This window comes from Populus alba, chromosome 19 (assembly GCF_005239225.2).
Source record: "Populus alba chromosome 19, ASM523922v2, whole genome shotgun sequence".
Taxonomy (NCBI): Eukaryota; Viridiplantae; Streptophyta; class Magnoliopsida; order Malpighiales; family Salicaceae; genus Populus; species Populus alba.
Window position 1 is genome coordinate 16,591,780 of NC_133302.1, and position 23,540 is coordinate 16,615,319.

At 34.0% G+C, this 23,540-nt stretch overlaps 2 protein-coding genes across 2 annotated transcripts; both read right to left on the reverse strand.

The window, feature by feature from the left end:
• Positions 1-5,046: 5,046 nt before the first annotated feature.
• On the reverse strand, positions 5,047-10,197 carry LOC118044094 (TMV resistance protein N-like). The gene is given in 7 exon segments (XM_073406891.1): positions 5,047-5,327; positions 5,536-6,238; positions 6,353-7,450; positions 7,546-7,813; positions 7,815-7,851; positions 7,989-9,082; positions 9,426-10,197. Coding segments are annotated over 6 exon segments (3,678 nt in total). The 5' UTR covers positions 9,944-10,197; the 3' UTR covers positions 5,047-5,327; positions 5,536-5,575.
• A 10,281-nt stretch (positions 10,198-20,478) lies between these two features.
• On the reverse strand, positions 20,479-23,215 carry LOC118044119 (endoglucanase 9). Its single transcript, XM_035052276.2, has 6 exons — positions 22,946-23,215; positions 22,268-22,771; positions 21,674-21,823; positions 21,425-21,536; positions 21,128-21,291; positions 20,479-21,013 (listed from the first exon to the last, which is right to left on the reverse strand). The coding sequence occupies exons 1-6, from the start codon at positions 23,144-23,146 to the stop codon at positions 20,684-20,686; spliced, it is 1,461 nt and encodes a 486-aa protein (XP_034908167.1). The 5' UTR covers positions 23,147-23,215; the 3' UTR covers positions 20,479-20,683.
• Positions 23,216-23,540: the final 325 nt, after the last annotated feature.

The window sequence follows — 23,540 nt, forward strand, 5'->3', positions numbered from 1 at the left end:
TTGCTTCATCTACCTCCTCTCTCTTGGATGGTGTTGGTCCCTTCAATTTTCTGTCAATTCATTTGTACTTATCCCATTTAACAGGAGGAGACAGATGAGGGTCTAGAATGGATATCTAGTGGTCTTATAGCATCCTACCACAAATAATTAAAACAAAAACAGACAGACAGACAGAGAGGCCATTAGTATCAATATGTGATAATATTGTATTAACTTCAATTCTCGGGCCATTATGTCCAAGATTATGCTAGTTACTGATTAGATTGTTTATTGCACATGTTTGGTTTAACCTTTCGCCATGTCCTACCTGTTGATTTTCTTAATAATAATAATGAGTTTTCGGTATATTCTGAATTAACCAGAATTGTTTCTTCCCATCTATAACTGCTTCTGATTTGATATTTGCATGCAACTGTTTTACACTATTAAACCTAGTTCCATTTTTATTAACCAGAAATGTTTTTGTTGTTGTTGCTGTTGTTGTTGGGATGCCTTATTTGCTGAAAATTATCAATTCAAGATTTACTTCATCAATTATTGGCTAAAGCTGTTTAGAGTGATGCTTGTGAGCAAAATAACCATTATTAAGAAAATCATCTTGGTTCATAAAAAAAATACCTAGCCCACTGTGGGGGTGTTATTGATATTGAAGGTGCATTTGTTAGGTGCCTTCATTCTGAAAAAAGCGTCAACTTGATGCGTTCTTGGGTTATTTTGACGCTTTTCAAAAAAAAAAAAAAACCATCAATTTGATGCTTTGTCAGCCTAAAAACTCTTCTGAATGCATTTATCAAACTCATTACTCTTTACAAGCTTGATTCATGGCTGATGTCTTAAAAATGCCACCTGTAGTTTTTTAATGTTTTTCTTTTCCTAGATATTATAATTTGCATGATACCAAATTTTATTGCTGCCCAAGTTACATGTGCATTTCCTGAATCTATGCTGGCTGTTGAAATTCAAGTGAGAACTATTTATTGGGGCACAACAAATTGTTTCTATTTGAGTTTTCCTTAAATGTAGGGAGTTCATACTTTGGAGTCCTGGATGAGTATGCAGCTTGTCTTGTAAATTAATGTGTGTTCTGTTCTCCCACTGTATGGGAAAAGCATCAAAAAGATGTTTTGGAAAAAACTGGTACTTGGCACTGTTCATGTTGGGAAAACTGCCCACCATAAAAACAAAAGTGTACATGGCTGTTGATTTCAGTATTGTTACTAATCTGAGGTTTGGAAATTGGAAGGGTGAGCTACTACCAGCTGGGTTGTATGAGATCTGGTTTATCTAACCTGAATTCCTCAACCTTAAGGTTTGCTGCTGGAAGTTTTTCTTTCCTATTCTCTTTTAAGTAGATATAGGCAATGATTTTCATTTTTTTCCTCGGAAAATTCAGCATTTCATGAGAAACTCAATTCTCTCTGTATACTAGTTTGCACCCTGTTGAATTTAGGGGTATCTTGCTTGCACAATCAGCGTGCTTTAGCCTTCTAATTAAAAATATGGTTCTTCCTCTGAGCTTTGACAGTGGATCGATGGCAAGTGAGATCTCAATTAGGGATTTCAATGATTTATATCTTTTGGTCCCTAGATTGTCTTAGAATGCTTGGCATCTGATCTTCCTGTGAGACAACCTGTATCATCATTAAAGCTGAGGTCGGCTGGCCTGTTGATTCTTTTGGTCTTCTTCAATTGCCTCTTGATGTTGTAGCCTTTTCTGAACTAGACTTTGCTAAAGAGCCTTGCATTAGATTAACCCCTGGCAGAAAATTTTTAGAATGAGATGTGTTTTCAAGTGTAGTCCCAAGTTAGTGGCTGCATTATTATGTTTAATAAGTAAAACACAGTGCATATAGGAAAATATAATCTGCATATCTGAAAGTTTCTCACTCAATTGTTGGTGTATGTTTGTTGTCAAGTAGTGAAGATTCTTGCCAGAACAAAAAAAAAGAAAAGGAAGAAGCTATTGCATGTTTAAGATTCTAATTTTATCGTGTTGTTCTCACTCTTGTATATACTTTAGGTGAGATTGTCATATATTTGTGAGTGCATGCTATTACAATTTGCCTATTTCATTTCTGTCATCATTTTACAACGTGTCCACAGTGTCTGGTTTGTTTCAAGTATGTACCTGACTTTAATTGTCTTCTTCATAAACCCTTGTTTTTTCTGAAAGACATTTATTGAGCTAAATGTTTATTATTCTTTTCCTCCCTTATGAAGATATGGTAAATTTAAAAAATCTGGCTTGTGCTTTAGCCCGGACCTTGCAATCTAACATACAGTTCTAAAGAAGAGGTGGATGATCATTCTTTGATAGCTTAATGCTAGAAAATTAAGACTTCAATTATACGCTGAGGAGGATGGATGAATAATGAATAAGAAGGCATGGGATAGATGAGTTGTAGATTGTTTCATTGGATGGACATCTATAGAGGACTTGTGGATTTCTTTCTAGATTATATGGAATGGAAGATTTAAGATGGCATGGATGACGTGGACATTCTCTCTCCTTACCTTTACTCCCAACCAAGAGATGGCGGACCTTGATCATTCTCCCCCATGAGTTGTAGATTGTTTCATTGGATTCTCTTTCCTATGGATGACGTGGACATTCTCTCTCCTTACCTTTACTCCCAACCAAGAGATGCCTAGATCTTTTCTCTCCATGTTTAACAAAGTAGATGAAACAGTTGCTTTTCTTATGCCTCTTTTTCTCGCTTTTCACTTCTGTCCACTTCTAGCCCTGCATGCTGCAGAGCATGCAAAGATCTTGTTCCTTACAAGTATGAGGTGATCGTTACTTCAATCCTGGAGACCTTCATATATTTGTCTATGAAGTTAGATGACTGGCATTCTGACCTTTGATTTGGGTGTCTAATGAATCAATCTTTGGGACAATGGGTAATTTTCAGCTGTTATTCCCGCTCTACAGCATTAACTGAAAGTTTCTGTTTTGCTGTATTCACAAATCACAAGACCTATCTTTGATCTAGATTGTGTCTGATCAAAGATGAGACTATCTGCTGCTGTCCCCCCTGCAATTCTCTAAATTTTGGGAAAGGAGCTCTTGTCATTGTTTGATGTTGGGCAGAGCAAACTGAAATACTTCCATATGGTGCCTAAACAGATACTACATCTCAGACGCTTCATGTTACCAATGCACACTGCTGCCCAGTATCAGTATCTTCTTTGTCTCCATCCTTTTTCCCCGATGATCTTATAAAAACACTGATTGATTATGGGAAGTACTGACCAGTGTGCCATTGTGATATCATACGATGCGACCCTATCTAATCCTGCAAATTGTTTATGGAATTGATGACTTCTCTTTCCCTTTTTTGCAAGGGAGCTAGAGAATCTGTCGCCATCTACAATTGCTGGATACGGCCAAGAAACAAACAGAAATTTTGGTTGCTCAAAGGAGTTTGGCATGTATGGACCAAGCTGCTTTGGCTTGCTGCACTTGGGAAAATCCTTTTGGACAAGGGAAATGTTGTGGATGTGTTAACAATTCCCATACATGTATAGCAATCGGATGATTTCACTGGGAATATGCGCTTTGGCCCAAAACAATTGTAATCCTCAGAGACGCGGTGGCGCTGACGACAATGCAAGTGAGGACTTTCTTGCTTGCTGAAATAAAGATGCTGCGGTGGTCGGCGTTTCACAACTGGTCATTGTAACTCCGCTCCAAGCCTCCGACTCGCAGCTGTGCTTCCATGTGTAGATTTGACCTCCATGGTAAAGGTTCATGAGTGAAACTGTCGAGATTTTCCAGGGGAGGTCTTTTACTCGCAGGAAATCTGAAGCTAAAAGAATTTATAAGATCTACCATGGAAGAATTTCAAAAATATCTTGAAATGTAAATTAAGAAAACTAAGAGCGGAGAACAAAGCCATATAGAGATCTTGTTCTGTTCATTTCCTGTTGCTCCAAGAAGAAACACGGAGGTGTACAGAATACAATTTTCTCGGGATTCTTGTTATTCGTAACAAGATAGATCTAAATTTCATGGCAGTTATTTTTATTTGAAAAATATATAAAAATAATATTTTAAAAAATATATTTTTAATATTAGTATATGAAAATGATCTGCAAATAAAAAAATAAAAAAATTAAATTATTTTAAAAATACATTTTAAATGAAAAAAAAAAATCCTTCTAATTCTCAATTCTCAATTCTCAATTGGAAAGGCGATGATAGAAGTGAAAAAGCATTTTTCAATAGATCAAGGATGAATAATTCTACTCAGAGGGAGGAAAATGATGTGACTGAAGGGTAATAATAATATTTAATTAATACAAAAGGCATATATGTACTTGATTACCTTAACAATTATATATATAAAAAATCAATGTAAAAAATCTAAAAACCCTTAACCCTATGGTTTAAATTTTTTGACCCCAATAGACATGCTTGTAAATTCACTACACATTAACGAACAAAAAGACTTCAGTTTTATAATTATTTAATTTTATGGGTAATTATATTATTTTATTATGCAAAAAAAAAAATAGCTATACTCCCAAACAAATTTTTAATGAATAATGCATTATATAAAAAAACTAAAATACCCCCAAAATAAAAGCATGTTGATTTTTTTAGAATGACAAAACAGTAATTTTATTATTATAGTAAATAGAAAAATATATCTATGATATAATGAAATTACATTCCCTTTTCTTTTTTTTTCTTTTTTTTTTTCTATTAGCATCCAACCTTTTAAATGCACAACAATCCTACTCAATAAAAAAATGTGGTGTGATCTCACCGTGCACGCCTGTCACTCCCGCAGTGCCTTACATGCTTACTGTGTTTGCAGGATGTTCAATAAATCGTGGGATTAGTCGTGGTGCACGCAAGCTGGCCCGGACACCTACGTAAATCAAATAAAAAAAATGGTGTTATAACTGTGTAAAATAACCAATTTACCCTAAACTTTAAATCTCACACACTAGTATTTATTTATGTGAGCCCCATATTTTATAAAATTTTAAGCCAATCACCCACAATATTCATTTTGATTACAAACTAGCTATGAAAAATTATTTTTCTTCAAGATAAACAATTGCAATTTTATTCATAAATAACTTAATTATATAATTCAACACACATGTTTTTTAATAATTTAGAAATGGACTGAATTACAACTAGATAATACATAAGGACTTAATTGCACTAATGTGAACCATAAAGACTTGACCAAGATTTTTGCTGAAAAATTCTAGCAGCACCCTTCCACCTCCTTCCTCCTCCTTCCTCCATGCACATCTCCCATTCGCTGCTTGGTCACCACTCCTCAGGCAATCAAGTCACCTCAAATGATCTAAGGAAAAAAAAAAAAAAACCATTTTTATCTTCTAAACAACACCTGACATTTAAAATTAACAATTTTCAAACTCAAATCTTTAACTTTTAGATATAAAATATTTAAATCTTATAACAATCATATCAGATTGTAATGTGGATCCAAATTTGATTTGAATAAACTCTTAGTGATGAGACCTTATAACAATCATATCAGATTTGAATACCTGCCGCCATGAGTGTAAGCGGATGCAAGTGCAACTTCTGCTATATTTGTTTCAGCTTTTTTGTGGGGGGCTGCTCATGAGAACTAACACTTCCGCTGGTCTCTCCAACATTATTAGTATGACCGAGTCGTTTCACCAGGGCGCTGCCGCCACGCATTGTGGAACCGCCAGATTCTTGAAAACATTCATCAACACCCTCGAAAGTTGAGTTCTCATGTAGATTTGTCATCCGGTTTAACCCTTCAACATCTTGATGGTATACTAGACGAACTCCGCACTTGATCACCTTCATTTGAGGCCGGTAGGTTTCAAACCTGAAGCTAATGTGACGGTCGAATATTTTGGAACGAGAAGGGAAAAACAGATACCAAAGGTGATCTGACGAAATGCTGTCCCGTTTCCATTTCATCTCAATGCCACTATGAAAAACAGACATCATATTCCCATATATTTTGCCGTTAAAAATACATAGCACAGGAACTAGAGATGCCCAATATGGAATATCAGCACATCTTTCCGAAGAAGCACATCCATCATATTCCAAAGAAGCACATAGAGCATATCCCAAACACTCATCATTTTCAAGGGATTGGGGAGGTGTTTGTATACTCACTGATGATCCCTCACTCTGATGGCTGAACCAAGTTGGAATTTCACTTCCAGGAATAACGACACTAAATGACTCGCTTAAATTAAGAGGGCCCTACAGCATAGAATGAAAATTGTTAGAGAGAGAGACACTAAATGACCCGATTAAATTAGGAGGGCCCTACAGCATAGAGTACAAGTTGTTAGAGAGAGAGAGATAGAGAGAGACCTGAAAGAATTTTCTGAGCAGGGTATGAAACATGTTATTCCAGCAATCACTCTCAGACAATCTCCAGCAATTTATAAAGCAAAAACTCAGATAATTGAATTTGCATGGATTGCTTGAAAATTGCATTTTTTCTAATGATGTACAACCGTTGACGCTGAAATGTTCGAGATTCGGTGGGAGTTGAGGGAGTGATTGAAGCATCTTGCAATCTTCCATGCAAAGACATTGAAGTCCTGAAAGTTGATCGATGTTTGTAGGCAGGCTAACAAATTTATTACAGCTTAGATCCAAATGCGTTAAGGAGGACAAGTAGCCAATATCATTGGGTACTGCTCCTTCCCCAAGATTGCAATTTCTTAGATCCAGATTTGTAAGAGAAGATAAACCTGATAAAGAAGGTAACACCAGACTTGTTGAGGTTGCTCTTTTTCTTGGCATCAGTGGAAACATTAAACGCTGCAAAATATTTTTGGTGGACCTCGAAGATTCCGCGCATCCATGAAAAGACAATATTTTAAGATTCGTCAGGGAAAAAATGGAGACTGGTGGTTCTCTTATGGCAGTTCCACTTACATCAAGCTCGTTCAAACATTCTAACTGGCCCAAATTCTCTGGCAGATTCTCAAGTTCAGAGCAGCCAGATAGATGGAGAGTTTTGAGGGACTTTAAACCATTTATGCTGCTTGGAAGACGAGAAAGTTTCTTACAGTCTTTGAGGCTCAATGAAATTAGGCCAACCAAATATTGAATTGATAGGGGCAGTTCTTCAATGCTAGTCTGATCTAAACAAAGCTTCCGCAAACATTTTTTATTTCCCTCAATTTCTGGAAACTCCTTCAGTTTTGAGCAGCCAGAGAGATGAAGTTCTTCTAGCAAATTTAAACCACTTATTCTACTTGGGAGACTTGTAAGACTTTTGCAGTCTATTAAATTCACATAAATCAGCTTATTGTGATGACCAATTGATGAATGGACCTCAGACAGCCTTCGACAACCTTGTAGAATCAACCTCTCAAGATTCGGAATCCCAGTGAAATCAGGGGTCTTGGTTAAATATTCGGAGTAACTGAGATCAATGACTTTCAAACTGTCAAGAATCTGTTGTCAAAATCCAAAGATAAAAGCAAATAGGTGTCATTACTTCATATTTATTTCAAACACAAAGTCTGAAATCTCTAAACTGATGATGTTACCTTATTACCAAGCCGAAGTTGTCGCAAGTTACTGTAACACAAGTGAACTTCAACAAGATTTTCTGGCTGGAAACTGGATGGCAAAGATTTTGAGGGATAATTACACCATTCAAGAAACCGTAACTCGTTAGAAAGATATTCCGGTCCTGAATCAAAGCATGCATTACGAATTCTGAGCAACCTTAGCCTGCTCATTTTTGAGAAGACTCCCGTGTTCCATGCTGACCTTTTGGTTTTTTGCATTGTGGCTTCCACATCTTCTGGGTTAGCCCAGTCCAGGGCTATGCTTTTCTATTTCTTCTGTCCCTGCCATCAAAAAAGCCAATGGTGTGAAGTGCAAAAGGAAAATTAAAAATAGGAATGATATATTAAAAATGGTCATTAAAATCAATTCTTTCAGTGCAATGAACATTTCTGGCTAAATTTCTATATATAGCTGCTTACCGTGTTTTTCCCGAGCACATGAAAGACATCTTTACTTGCCCATAATCTACTACGCCTTCCAGGCTCTGCAGTAGATTCTTGACGAACAACTTCTCTACCCATTGCTTGTAACAAATCATGCATCGACAATGTATCATTTGACACCCATATGAGAGATTTATCTTGGAGAATTTGTATTCCATAATTTGCATGAAAACCACATTGGTTAAGTATCCTTGTTACTTGATCTTTATTCATCCCCTTAAAGAAACAAGCAATATCTAAGAATATTTTCTTCTCTAGTTCCTCTAATCCATCAAAACTTATTTTTAGAACATCCATGACGTCCCTATTTGGAATTTCATTTAGTCTCTTAATGAAACTTTCCCAAAAATCCATGCTTCTGCCATAGAGGCAAGAACCCAAGACTCTAGCAGCTAATGGAAGGCCCCTGGCATGGCCCAGAACACTTTTGCATAGCTCCCAGTAACCTTCTATTGGTTGGTCTTGTTTGAATGCTTTTCGACTCAATAGGACAAGAGCATCATGATAATTTAACTCCTCGGCCTCGTATATACCATCCACTGCATGAGTACTCAACAAATTCTTATCCCTACTTGTTATGATTATTCGGCTCTCTGGAAGAAACCATTTTCGGTCCACAGCCCAGAAATGCAGCTGTTTTAGACTATCTACATCATCAAGAATGACAAGCACCTTCCTGTTTTGCAGCCTGTTCTTTATCTCAGTGATTCCTTTCTCCGGATCCCATATCTTTGGGCTCTTTTCCCTTAGGATCTCAGAAAGAAGTTGATTTTGTAATGGAACTGCCCCTCGTTTCGCAAAACCTTCTCTGACATTTGCAAGGAAGCAGCTACCTTCAAATTGATACCTAATCTTATCGTAGACCGCTCTGGCAATGGTGCTTTTACCGATGCCACCCATCCCACAAATCCCAATAATGCGAACATCATTTTGTCCTCCAAATAACATATCACTCACTACTCTCACTCGAGAATCTATTCCAACTAAGTCTTCGCTGACACTTGAGAATGTTTGACTCAATTCGTAATCTATCTTTTGAACAATTTCTTCAATTATTTCTGACTCGTTCCTGCAGCAAAAGAAGAAACAATAGGCATTCACTTGTGGGATGAGGATTCCCGTGTTTTAAAATTATAAAATCATGAAAAATAAATAAATTTAGGCCAGTCCAGAAATTGTAGAAAAACGCAATTTGTTCAAATGTGATAAACACAAACAAGACAAGAAGCAAGGTCTGGATTCTGAATAGTATCTAATCTAGGGCAAGGAACTTATTAGGTTGAATAGATCAAACACTTGTCTCTAGCCCATTATCTGGAAATTAATACTTCCGAGTTCAAATTCTATATCTTCCAATTTGGAACCTATAACATTGAATTGCATGAGCCAAATATAAAGTGAATAAACCTAACCTGTTCTTGGAAGTCCATCCAGATAGATTGGCTACCTGTGTCATAGCAGCCCTCCATTTTCTAACCTTGTCTATGTTCTCTCTGTACTTTTCTTCATGTTTTGAAAAGTCATCCTGGAAGCTCCCTGTTTGTTTCCTCACGTCTGACGGGTCAACATCATAAAACACAGGAAAAATCTTCTGCCCTTTTTGATCACCACATTCTATAATCTTAGCCAGTTCTTCTAAGCACCAAGATGAACAAGCGTAGTTCTTAGAAAGAACAATGACTGAAAACATTGACTGCTCAATTGCTTTTAAGAGCTCTGGTGCGATCTCTTTTCCTCTCTCAAGCTTCTCATCATCCTTGAAAACACGAAGCCCCCTACTTCCCAAGCCACTGTACAAATGATCAGTGAAGTTCGTGCGGGTGTCTTCACCCCTGAAACTCAGGAACACATCATATGTCCATTTACAATTATTTTGGGTAGGAGGAAAGGGTGGAGAGGTTGTGTTGCATCTGGAGCTTGTTGCAGCCATTGATTATATTAAAACTGACACAACCCTTGCTTGCTTGGTTGTGCCGATCTGTAGCTATTAAAAGAGATCCTGCTCTGTTTCTAGCTGTGTTTGTAATGAAGAATTGAGGCTTCTGCTGTGCTTCCCAACACCTTCCTTTATAACCTCCATCCTCCATCCTTCCGGGTCACCAAAGAAGGCACCTGGCACTTTCCATAATTCCTTTCTAACCTCCATCCTCCATCCTTCCGGGTCACCAAAGAAGGCACCTGGCACGTTCCCCTTTGTAACCTCCATCCTCTTATACAAAATGATAAAAAAAAAAATTATTGATGAATCAAAATAACTTTTTCAAAATTTAAACATACATAACACCATAAAAAACAATCTCTATAAAAAAAAAGTTAAATAAACAAAAACAATCATAAATGAGGGAAATTAATTGAAACATAAATTTATTTATTTTTAAATATAAAACAAAGATGCCAGAAAAAAAAATATCAAAAAAAATAATTGCTCGATTGTTGTGGCTTAACTTGTTAAACTTGTGACTCGGACTATAAAATGAATCGGGTTCAATATTTTCTTCATTAAATTTATATTTAACATTTAACAAAAAATGAAAGAAGAAGAACTTAAACATGCGACAAATACCATGAACTCAACATAGTTCAATATTTTTTTTCTTTAATTTTTTTAAAAATTAAACTCTTAACTTGGATAAAAAACTCTGTGAGGTTCAATATTATTTTTCCCTTTAATTTATATTCAACCTTTAAAAAAAAATCAAAAGTTAAGTATGCACAACATCATCAAAAAAACAATCTCTATCCAGAAAATGTCAAATAAGCAAAAAACAATCACATATAAGTGATATTCATTGAAACAGAAATTTAAAAAATTATTTAAAATATATACATATAAAAGAAGATACTGGTAAAAAAGCAATATAAAAAGAAAAAATAATTTTTCAGATGTTGTGACTTAGCTCGTTAAATCCATTACCCAGACCATGATCAACCGGAGTCAATATTTTTTTACCTTTAAATTTATATCTAATATTTAAAAACACTAAAAAATTAAACACATACAACACTATCAAAAAACAATCTTTATATATAAAAAATTTAAATAAGAACAAATAATCACATATAAGGGATATTAATTGAAACATGAATTTAAAAATTAATTTATATATATATATGTATAATTATTATTTTTCTTATATTATTTTTTACTAATATCTTTTATATAAAATAATATAAAAGATACCAATAAAAAAAAGAGCAATATAAGAAAAAAAACAATTTTCCGGTTGTTGTGGCTTAACTCATTAAACCCGTGACTAGACTATGAACTCAATGAGGTTCAATAATTTTTTCCTTTTAATTTATATTCAACCTTTTAAAAAAAATACATTACTTGGACCATGAATTCAACTAGGTTCAATACTTTTTTTTCCCTTAAATTTATAGCAAACCATAAAAAAAAAGTGAACATGAACTCAAACATATGGAGTGGATGGGTACTATGAACTCAACCAGGTTCAATATTTATTTTTCCTTAAATTTATAATCAATCTTTAAATTAAATATTGATGAATCAAAATAATTTTTTCAAAATTTAAACACGCACAACACCATAAAAAACAATCTCTATAAAAAAAAGTTAAATAAAAAAAAACAATCACAAATGAGGGAAATTAATTGAAACATAAATTTATTTATTTTTAAATATAAAACAAAGATGCCAGAAAAAAAATATCAGAAAAAAATAATTGCTCAGTTGTTGTGTCTTAACTTGTTAAACCTGTGACTCGGGGCATGAAATGAATCGGGTTCAATATTTTCTTCCTTAAATTTATATTCAACCTTTAACAAAAAAAAGAAAGAAGAAGAACTTAAACATGTGACAAATACCATGAACTCAACAGAGTTCAATATTTTTTTTTTCTTTAATTTTTTTAAAAATTAAACTCTTAACTTGGATCAAAAACTGTGTCAGGTTCAATATTATTTTCCCCTTTAATTTATATTCAACCTTTTAAAAAAAATCAAAATTTAAGTATGCACAACATCATCAAAAAACAATCTCTATCTAGAAAATGTTAAATAAGCTAAAAAACAATCACATATAAGTGATATTAATTGAAACATAAATTTAAAAATTATTTAAAATATATGCATATAAAAAAAATACTAGTAAAAAAAAGCAATATAAAAAGAAAAAAATAATTTTCCAGATGTTGTGACTTAGCTCATTAAATCCATGACCCAGAACATGAAATCAACCGGAGTCAATATTTGTTTACCTTTAAATTTATATCTAATCTTTAAAAAAACTAAAAAATTAAACACATACAACACTATCAAAAAAAATCTTTATATAAAAAAAAGTTAAATAAGAACAAATAATCACATATAAGGGATATTAATTGAAACATGAATTTAAATATATATATGTATAATTATTTTTTTATTATATTATTTTTTAATAATATCTTTTATATAAAATAATATAAAAGATGCCAATAAAAAAAAAGCAATATAAGAAAAAACAATTTTCCGGTTGTTGTGGCTTAACTCGTTAAACCCGTGACTAAACCATGAACTCAACGAGATTCAATATTTTTTTCCAATAAATTTATATTCAACCTTTTAAAAAAACACATTACATGGACCTTGAATTCAACTAGGTTCAATACTTTTTTTTCCTTAAATTTATAAACCATAAAAAAAAAAATGAACAGTGTCATCTACAGTAAAACATGTGGATCTCAGAATTGCTTTGTTGGATCTCAGAATTGAAAATATTGGATCTCAGAATTGAAAATGTTACAATGTTGTTTTAGCTATAAAAAATAGCTTCGCACTCTCCCACTTATGTAATGAGAAACACAACACATATCTCCATTACATGCATTACTAGGTATATAGACAACTCCAATTCCCTTAAAAGATTAGAAAAAATTGTGTACAAGAAAGTAGGTATGAAACCACTTATATTCAAACATTTTGAATAAGTCACTCCCATTACGGAAAGCATTTCGGAAAAAGTTCTATCCACATTAATGGTTGTTTTTGTCATAATCCAATTTTTTATTTTTTTATTTCTATTTTTACCAAATAAAAATGAAATGAAATGAAGAAAAATGGAATGAATGAAGAAAAATTGAAATTTAGGTTAAGGCTGTCGATACACGACATCAGGCGACGGCTCCTTTTTTTTTTGTTTATTTAACAAAAGATTTTTTTTTTTATTGGGAAATAAAGATTTCATTGGAGTCGTCATCTAGTAATTTGAGGGAACTAGAAATCCCAAATTAGACACTAGTTCTAGAGATTCGGGTACTGGGTTAGTTATGATTAAGGGAAGGTAGATACCACCCTTAAAATATCCTTTCAAGAGAAAGGTTACCTTTACTTGTGTGTTTTTTATTTGATTTAAATGTTATTATATTTTGAGCTTATTTGCAATTTTATTTTTTATTTTTATAAAATAGTTAACGTCGGTCCCTAAAAATAGAAGCCACATTAAAAATGACATCATTCTCTAAAAATAGGAGACTTGTCTAAAATATTGATGTTTAACCCTAAAAAGGAGATTTATGTCTGAGTTACCAAAAAACAAAATTATGGACATAATCCAGATTTGTTTAGTATTTAAACTTTTTTTTTTTTTTGACATCGGTCCTTTTCTATAAAAAAAGACTTGTCGACAAACAATATTTGTTTATAAAAATAAATATTTTGATATCGTTGAGATATGGGTATAACTATATTTGAAAATTGGGCTTTGAACCCACGAATGATAACATAATAGGATGAGTGTTGGACCCGCGTTGTTATTCCTTTTTTTATATATTTTTTTTGTTTGTTTTACAACATGCAAGAAAATCTATATACAAAATAAAAAAATGTTAGAAATCTAAAAAAATTTACCTAAGTGACACAGTATAGGTAAAAGACTGAAATACCCTCGGATTTAGTAGAAATTTACGAAATGCCACTGGCGGCGCCTGTGGCTCACGCGCGGCTACTGTTGGTGGCGGCTAGATTTTCAGGCGAGCTTTCTGGCAAACCGATGGTCGATTATGGTAGATCTGAGGTCGAGGATTCTGTTGGTGGTGGTCTTGACGTCCGTTGATGGCTGACGAGGGAGAATCGACGACTTGAAGCTTCGGTGGCCGACGAAGATCGCGGCTTTTTCAGGCCAGATAAGGCGGAGAAAACGATGAAAATCGCGGGGGTTTTGCTTTACATCAGGGTAGCTACTTTTCTGTGGTGGTCCGGAGGCTTGAGATGGCCGGAAAGTGGAGATCGGATGAGAGAGGGAGTCGCCGACGAGAGGAGAGAGAGACTCTGAGATTGTGCTACGGTGAGAACGCGTGTATGGTATACTGGTGCATCTGAACACTGTGAGCCGTTGGATCTCTGATGAAACGATCATGCGGTTGTGATTGGCTTGATCTGAAAGGTGATTGGACGATCCAGATTGTATGGGTTTGGATCCGGTGTGACGCGGTGCACCGAAAGCTCGGTACACCGGATGACGTGGCACAACGGGATCAAATCTTAAATTACTTCAATGGCTGAGATGAGTCGGGATATACTTGGTATTTTTCAAATTGTTTTTTTTTTTAAAACAATATCCTACTCTTGTGAAGAAAAACTAAAAAAACATGCACAATATTTCAATTCTTTCTCTTCTTTTCTGTTTTTCTTCCTCCCTTTTTCCCTGTGGCTATTTATAGCCACTGAGCAGGGGACAACACAACTGCTCTTTCATCTACCTTAAATAAAAAAATAATATTAACACAACTACTAATTCAATAATACAACTACTCCGTTGAAAATTTTAATTTTGTATTATTATTTTGTTTTATTATATATAATAATAAATATTTATATAGGTAAAATTAAAAATTCAAATCAGTATTAAAAAAAGCCCGTTTCAACCGCTAACACAAAAAAACATTTGATGGGTATCAACTCGGTAAACCGGGTTTTAACCGAAAAATGATGGTTTTGACCCAAAAATAGCCCGAAACTTATTTTTTACCCTGGTCGACATGGTTTGACCTGGAAAGATGCGGTTGACTCGAGAAAAATATATTTTTGAATTTTAAACTTTTTTGAATTTTATTTTATTTTTTATGAATAATAATAGAAATAAAATAATATTCAAGAAAATCTTGGTGAATCCAAAATTGGGTTACAACAAAGGCAATACAAATTGAAAATTTTAAAGGTCAATCAGGTTAGAATTATCAATTTGGGAGCTAATTTTGGTAGAAATTAAAAGAATTGATAAGTTTGGGGACTTAATTAAACTTTAAATTAGTTTAATTAATGAAATCAAGAGTTTAATTGAATAATTAATAAGTTTTGGGACTTAATTAAAACTTTAAATTAGTTTAATTAATAAAATTAGAGGCTTGATTGAAGAAATATTAAAATTCAGGGCTGATTTGGGTCAAAATTGCAAGAAATTAAAATTCATGGGTCGAAATGAAAAGGCGAGGGTACTATAGGGAGTTTAATTAATTTTTTAGGGGTGATTTTGAAAGAATTAAATGTTAAAGAGTCAATTAAGGACTCAAATGATTAATTTGGAAGTCAGGGACTGTTTTGTAAAAGGCTTCGAAATACTGGGATCTAATTACGAACATAAAGAAAAACAGTGAATCCGGAAGAGAAGGACGATCGGAGAGAAGTAAAAGCAAAAGAAGAGGAGAAGAACGAGGCGTGGCTAGTCCAGTAAACCGATCTCCCTCAAGCTTTGATGTCGCCACCAGAGGTAGCAGACTAAATAAGTCTCCCTCCCTTTCTTCCCCGCTTTAATTTTAATTACTCCTACACTGTACTGAGCGTGCGGCGTGCGTTCTTGTTTTTTGCCCACCTGACCACTGGGTTGGACAAGTGACCAGCCAGGCTACTAGGTCTAGCTCAACTTCTATAGTTGGGCTAGATTCAGCTAAAAAAAACGAAGAGTGGAGTGGGTCTAAATCTAACGCCTGTCGGCCTAAATTGTTTTTGTTAAAATTGTATGTTTGATAAAACAAACCCTTATACTTTTTTCATGCATTTTTTTTTTATATTTGACCAAAAAAACCTTCTTTTAATATTAAAAAATTCCAGAAATATTTGGTGATCTTCATTGATTTATTTGTGACCCCCTCATGCTTTGTTTTATTTCTTTTCTTTACGATGTTTTTTTGCTACATGCTCAATTTGTGGACTATTATTGTTAAATGCAAATCTGTTGTGTAATAATTTTTTTTATTCTTGTCTAATAAAAAAGTAAATAATAAAAAGGGTAAACAAAAAGAAAAGGGCATAGAAAATATGTTTTTTCTTCATTAAAAAATCAAAATTTTGTGAACTTGTTCACCGGTGCTAGATTCAAGAATATCGTATTTTTTTGGGTTTATGCAATACTTACCAATATCAAAGTTAGAAATATTCGTAAGTACTGTTCACTGACGCAAGAGCCAGGAACATGATAGGAAAATAAAAAAGAGAGAGGATAAACTCTTAGTAATTTTAAACAAAACTAGCAATGCAACTTGTCTCAAGTAGAATGTTTAAGAGTTGATAACATCTTTCCTTTCATGTAACCAGTCCCGTATCATAGAATGTATATTGACCAGTTAGGATTCTTAGTAAATATAATATAGGTAACGACTCCTTAAACTTGATCATTTTCTCTAAAAACAAGATATTAGATATATTTTTTTCAATAAAAATTTTAAAATTTTAATTAATAATCGTAATATTAGGTATGACAACCCTATAAGAATTTGCTAGCGAGACTCTTATTAAAGGTCTCGTTTTCACAATCTTTATAAGGATCGGCTAAGTCTTCTTTTTATTACCCTTATAAAGCTAGTTAGACCCTTATTAAAGGTTTCATTTCCATAACCCTCACAAGTCTCCATAAGGTTTTATTTCTTGCGCAGCTTTATAAGAGTTTATTAGTTAAAACTTTATTAAGGATCTAATTTCATAACCCTCCTAAAGATTCTGCTAATTGCACATTGTCAAGGGTTTTATCTTCATAATCCTTACAAAGGATTCTCTAATGAAAATCCTATTAAAAGTTTTTAATTTTGGAATCCATAAAGGTTTATCCTATATATCCTTGTCAAAGAGACTTTTTAGAAAATCTTAAAAGATCTACTAATTATCAAGGGTTTCATTTTTCTCAAACTTTATAAATTACTTATGTTGTGAGTTGCCCTCTTCCATGTTAAAAAAAGTCCTCATGCAAGGAAACTATAAATTTTTATTATTATTTATGAAAATACAAAGGTTGTTTTCAAGTTACAAACCCCCTTTATACATGTGAAAAGGCCTACGAACAAGGGGATTTGTATGATTTTCATTAATGAAAATGTAAAAGTTATTTTTTAGATGCATAACATTATTTTCTATGCTAAAAAAACCTACATATAAGGAGGACCTATTAAGTTTTTATACATGCAAATACTAAAGATGCTTTCGAAGTATAAACCATTTTCTACTCAAGAATTCTTTAATACAAGAGGGATATATTAGACCATCAAGGTTCATATTATTTTTTAAAAGAAATAACTTTTCCTACATTGTCAATGGTAGTTAACCATTTGTAAGAATTATAGAGTTTAATTTCTTAGTCTAAAGGATAAGCTTTAAAAAAATCAGGTTAATTATACCTAAAGAACTATCTAAATATCCTCCTAAATATGAGTTTTTTTTTTTTTCACTTTTAAAGATATTGATTCACAATTTAAATACATTTTTGTTTCTTTTAAACTCATGAACCCTCCTCCAAAAAAGACTAGTCTTTTTATCAAGCCTTACTCAAAACCATACATATGCATATATGTATTTTGAACAAATCATATGACCTTTTCTTCTTATATCTTCGTTATGCATGAGAACTTTTCTTTTCATAAAAACAAAACCTCTTATAAAGAGGGCCAATGTAGATATAAAACTTTGTCCATTGTTACATCTTTCTATTTCTAATAGTTATACTATTTTAGATGGAGCTACAATGCTATATAGTTGTATAATTGCTTTGATCAATTGATAGGGATTATGGAGAAAAGTAGCAATCTTTGACTAACCATGAGGCTAAATGGGATGGTTAGAAAGATTTGGCTTGATATATTCGTAGCATAGCTTGTTAAGGATGACATGGACTAAAATTTGAGGATGTTATTCATGTATTTTTTTAATAACACGTGACGTATATATCTAGCCTTTCATATAAGGACATTTATCACAATCCTAATAGTATAGTATCAAAACTTATACATATAAATGTCATCCATCACCTCTTCTTAAGAATTTCCTTTAATAATTATCCATTTTTTTACGAGTTTTTGTCTCTTACTTAACACTCCTTTACCACATTTTTTTTCTCTTATACTTATGCTCCTCACAGACCTTTAAGATATTTACTTCTTTTTTTTTTTGGAGTGCCACGCAATCTTCATCCTTGTATCATAGTTCTATACTTTCATTTCTTGTTGGTTTGTCATTTACTGATACAACTAATTAAAATCTAATCAACTTTTGCAGCTTGGTTTGTTGCTCAAGAGGTTTTTTAAACAGATTGACATAAACTTCTAGAGGAACTAAACGAGCACAAAAATGATTGGCAGCATGATAGTTCACTTAAAGTTTGTTACCTTATAGAGCAGAATAAAGGAAGACTATTACACTGATATGTAAATTATGTCTTGTTTGTTTCCAGGAATTCATTTTCCTCGAAATCATTTTCTCCATTTTTCCATGTTTGGCAAGCATAAGAAAAATCGGTCAAAGAAAACTCAATTCCAGTCAATGAAAAAAATAAAACTATACGGCAGGAAAGTGTTTTCCTTAGAAAGGAAAACACTTTCCTTGTCTTTATTAACAAAACGTGTCTCCTGTCCCAAAAAAACAAATCCATCTCTCATCTTACAGGTAATTTTTTTTCTCAAATATATGTTAAGTTCACTGCAACCAGATCAACAAGCTCCCATGCTCTATTAAGTTCACTGCAACCAGAAGCTCTAATGCTTTGTAAATCGAAACCCATGGGAAGACAACCCATTCAACCACAACAAACCCAAACCCCTGGGAAAAATCAACCACAGCAAATCCAAAAATTCAACCCAGAAACCGAACAAAGACCCATACACATACACGGCAAAATTATTTTCTTTCGCCATTGTTGCTATCACAACAAAGAATCACCACTGTCACAGCAAAGAATCACCATTCTTTTCTTAAGCCGAAGGCGCCCTTCAGCCCCGTTTCCTTCCCAATCTCTTCGCCAGGCAAATCGGGTTTGCTGTGTTTTTTTCACAGAAACCAAACAAAATAATTTGTTTGGTTTCTGTGAAAAAAACACAAGAAACCCATGCTCAATTTCTCCACCCGATGTTATTTTTCTTCTCTGTTGTTGATATGTGTTTCATGTGTTTTGTGGGCGTTATGTGTGTGCGTTGATGAGGATGCACAATGATCTGTGCGTTGATGATGAAAGGGGGAATTGATTTCAGTAGAAACCATGAATGTAAAGATGAATACCCGTTGATGTTGATGATGCTGCATAGTGGATTGGTTTGGGTAGAAAATAGAAATAGTCAATGGTGATTATAAGCCAGGTATGTATAATTAGAAGGCATTACTGAATGCATGATGATGGAACCGAATTGATAGTGGTTAAGCCGGGTATTAATTAATTAGAATGCATTAGTAAATGGCTCATGATGCTGCACAGTAATTGTTCAAGAATTGATATGGGTAGAAATATTAGATAGCGAAGTGCTAAGTGCGTTGATGATGACGATTATACACAATTAAAAAAAAAAAGAAATGATTTCGGTAGAAAACTGGAGTCGTTCCATATTTTGATATAGAATTCATTAATAAATTATTAAATTATTGTATCATTATACTTTTTAGATTTTATTTTTTTTATTGTAAGTAATTAAATATTTTATATTAAATATTTGATATATATATTAGATAAACTTGAAAAAAAATTAATTCATTAATAAATTATTTTCCAGTTCATTTTCCATAACATAACTAAACACTAAAAAGTATTTTTCAGTTCATTTTCCATAACATTACCAAACATCAAAAAATACTTTTCAAAAATTTACTTTTTAAAATTTTATTTTTTCTGGAATTTACTTTTAAAAAAAAATAACTTTCTTTTAGAGACTTAGTTTGGTTCTGAGTTGAACATGATTGTGGGGACATGGGATAAATTTTTCTTTATCTCTGATGTGTGGAAGTAGGATCCAACTGGATGGCAATAAAGGGTCAGGGTGCCTTTTGTTTCCCTTAATTTCAGATTCACGCATAATATATATTTGTTTAAGCCTTTGCTTTCTTGTTGTCTGTGATCGCACAACTTGCTTTTTTTAGCTATCCTATGTCTGCTGCTGTCAAATTTTTTGGCTCGTTTCTTGTTTTTCGACTTAAGATGGAAAGACGTACCTTGTTCTATATGTTATCCTACTTCTAAAGTGCAATCGACCAATTATGTAATTTGTTGGTAGAGAAAGAAACATCGAACTGTTTGTTCATTGAAGTTCATTTGAACTTGAACACAGCTGATGTCCTAAACATCACTTGAAACTAGGGAAATAACTAAAGAAAGCAATTCAAATCTCACTCTTTTCGGTGAGAAGACTAACCCCATTTTGGAGCGAGCATAATAGATATATATACAAGAAACAGTTGCTTGAAAGAGACCGTCATGTCTTGATAGCTAATTTAAGGTAGCAGCAAAGTATGCCAAGGGTCCAACCATAGCAGCGTTGATGTATGTAGCAGGCTCCGAGTGGCTATAATCACTGCGTTCATCTGGGTAGCCATCATTCTGGTTTGGACCGCCGACAATAGCTCCGGTTAAGATGTTAGGATTAGGATTTGCTGAGTGGAAGAAAGGCTCGAAGCCACTATCACAACCTATAGCTTGTGGGTGGCTTGCCAATGATGGCAAAGAGGAACCTCTATGGTGAATTCTCTTAGGGAAATTTGGCCCGAATCCTACCATGTAGGACATTCGAATCGGGTTCTCTCCTAGTATGTAATCCACCTATAAAGTTCCTTGAGTTAATTAGTAGTAGAAGACCAAACGTTGAGCAAGAAAAGTCAGAAATTATATATTAATCTAATTCATAGAGGAAAAAAAAAGTATTTTGTAGCTTGCCTGTCTTTTAGCCACATATAACAGGGAATTTGGAGTGACCAAGAGATTGCCACAGTTGAAGGTGTGCCTGGTTGCTTTCATGTATTTAGCATAAGTGGTGAGCAAGAATGTTATGGATGTCACATATTGGAGGTTGTTTTCAGGTAGCTTGTACATCAGTCCACCTGCGTCACAGTGAAATTGTTGTGTTGGATAAAATTTTAAATGTTGGAAACAACAAAATATTATATATATATATATATAATATATATATATATATATATAGAGAAAGAGAGAGAGAGAGAGAGGTGGTTTTACCCTGTGTATACTGTGTAGTTTTATAAGGTGAGTTGGGTAAGATCCGGCACATGAAACTTTCTGCTTCTGCTTCAAATTGCTCGAAGTTTTTGTCGTTGTTGAGCAATGCTCGCTGCAAAAATAAATGACAACAGTTAATTTTTGAAGTTTTTTTTCCCTATATATTTATGAACAAGCTGGCAGTCATTAATTTTTTTTTAAAATCGAATAAAGTAGATAAATATTGTAAATTCAATAGATGCCACTTACCCTTGATAAAAGAACATGAACACCAGCATACTTGTTGTCCCAGCTGAATAGGTCAGGTTGGTCGTCAGCTCCCAAGGACTTGAAGATGTTATAGTAGGACATTTCGTTTGTTGCCCTGAACAGCCATGCAGCTCCCCACAGTAGTTCATCCTGACAAAAGAAATTAAAAACAAAATAACAAGGTCATTCTTTCATGTCTTTTGAATCTGAGATTAAAAAAATTTATCAATAAGTTCACTTTGGACATTGATAACGAAGTTTGAACCCAGAACAGCACTGACCATTTTCTACTCGAAAGTCAACTATGCATAAGGTTTTGTAAGAAAAAATCTAATTTAACTTTTTTACCAAAAAACCTTAATTACATAGAAGTTGTCAATATTTGTGCCAAAACTGGTACCTAATATTATTCAACTTTCTCCAACTATTGGCCTAATATGTTTTGCATGACCAGTCTACCCAGAAGACGCAGCAGGCAAGCCCACTAGAAAAGATTCCAGTTGAAATATTCTTTACCTTAAAAAACAAGAAAAAAAAAAAGGAAAAGAAAAAGAAATAAACTAAATGTTTTCCTCATTTACTAGCCAATCTTACCTTATAACCAGAATACGAGCAGTAAAATGGGCACACTGCTGATCCAAGAGAATCACTATAGGCACCTTGGTATTGCATGGCAAATTGAAAAACCTTCCTGGCTGTTCTCAGTAGCAAAGCCGAGTATTTACGGTCGACTTTTCGAAAAACCATTGAGGCAGCAGCTAATGCCGCCGCCGTCTCACCGGCAACATCCGAGCCAGGGCTTCTTGCTGAGACCGAAAACACAGTTCGGACTGTGTCCATATCCTCTGGCCTCTCCCAGCACTTGTGATCGACATTCGGATCACCGACACCCACATAGAGCTTACCAGGGGTGGCGGTGGCACATTTTAGAAGATAGTCCGTGGCCCACCGGATTGCGGCCCTTGCATTTGGTAATTCAGGCCCCATTCTCTTGCCATACTCGAGCGTGCTCCATGACAGCATTGTCGTGGTGAAGGCCATTGGGAAATTAAACTTGACATTGTCTCCAGCATCATAGTACCCTCCAGTTAAATCCACCTGTGTAAATGATAAACACGGTTTTTAAAGACTCGATCTCTTAAGAAAACACTTCATTGACATTAGACGTAAGATCAGAAATAGAATAAAATATTGCAAATGCAGTATGAGAAAAGTGTGGACTATATATTGGAATAATAGTAGTAACAGTAAAGAACAAGAACGGCGACGTACGTGGGCGAATAAGCCATCAGAGAGCCCGGAATCGGACCTCCAAGCGAGCTGCTGGGATCTGGGGAGCCTCCCTGACCTCTGACCTTGAAAAAACAGTATGGACTTTGCTAGGGCTTCCTTGTAATTGGGTTTGGCATGAACAGAACCCAAGAGAACAAGTGACAGGGAAAACAAGAGGCAGAAAGAAGCTCCCCTTCTCATTTTCACTGGAATCCTAAGCTAGCAAGTACCAAAGTATATGTTTTGTTTATGACTAATTAACAATGACATTCCTATATATATATATATAAAAGAGAAAAGTCTCACGGGGATTTCCCTTGCCGCAAATCAAGGCTTTTCCATTGAAGACTTCCCTTTTTTATTATTGCTGATATATATTGAATCATTTAAGGGCTTTGATATAATTAGGTCCAGACTTTGTCTGAAGATTTTAGGATTCCCCATGACGCAAAAGTTGCCCATGCAATGTATGAAGTAATCATGTATGGCCACGAAAGCAAGCATGTAATATTATACTCCAATTGAGTGGAATTAATGGGATATATCTTGAATTTGAATCCATGATCAATTTTATTAAATATTATTTATAAGCTCA

Bases quoted from the DNA above. Each gene is read 5' to 3' on its own strand.
- LOC118044119 (XM_035052276.2), bottom strand. From the start codon at position 23,146: ATGAGAAGGGGAGCTTCTTTCTGCCTCTTGTTTTCCCTGTCACTTGTT. The intron at 22,772-22,945 runs GTACGTCGCCGT...TCATTTACACAG, and splicing joins CTGATGGCTTATTCGCCCAC to GTGGATTTAACTGGAGGGTA. The intron at 21,824-22,267 runs GTAAGATTGGCT...TTCTTTTGTCAG, and splicing joins GCTCGTATTCTGGTTATAAG to GATGAACTACTGTGGGGAGC.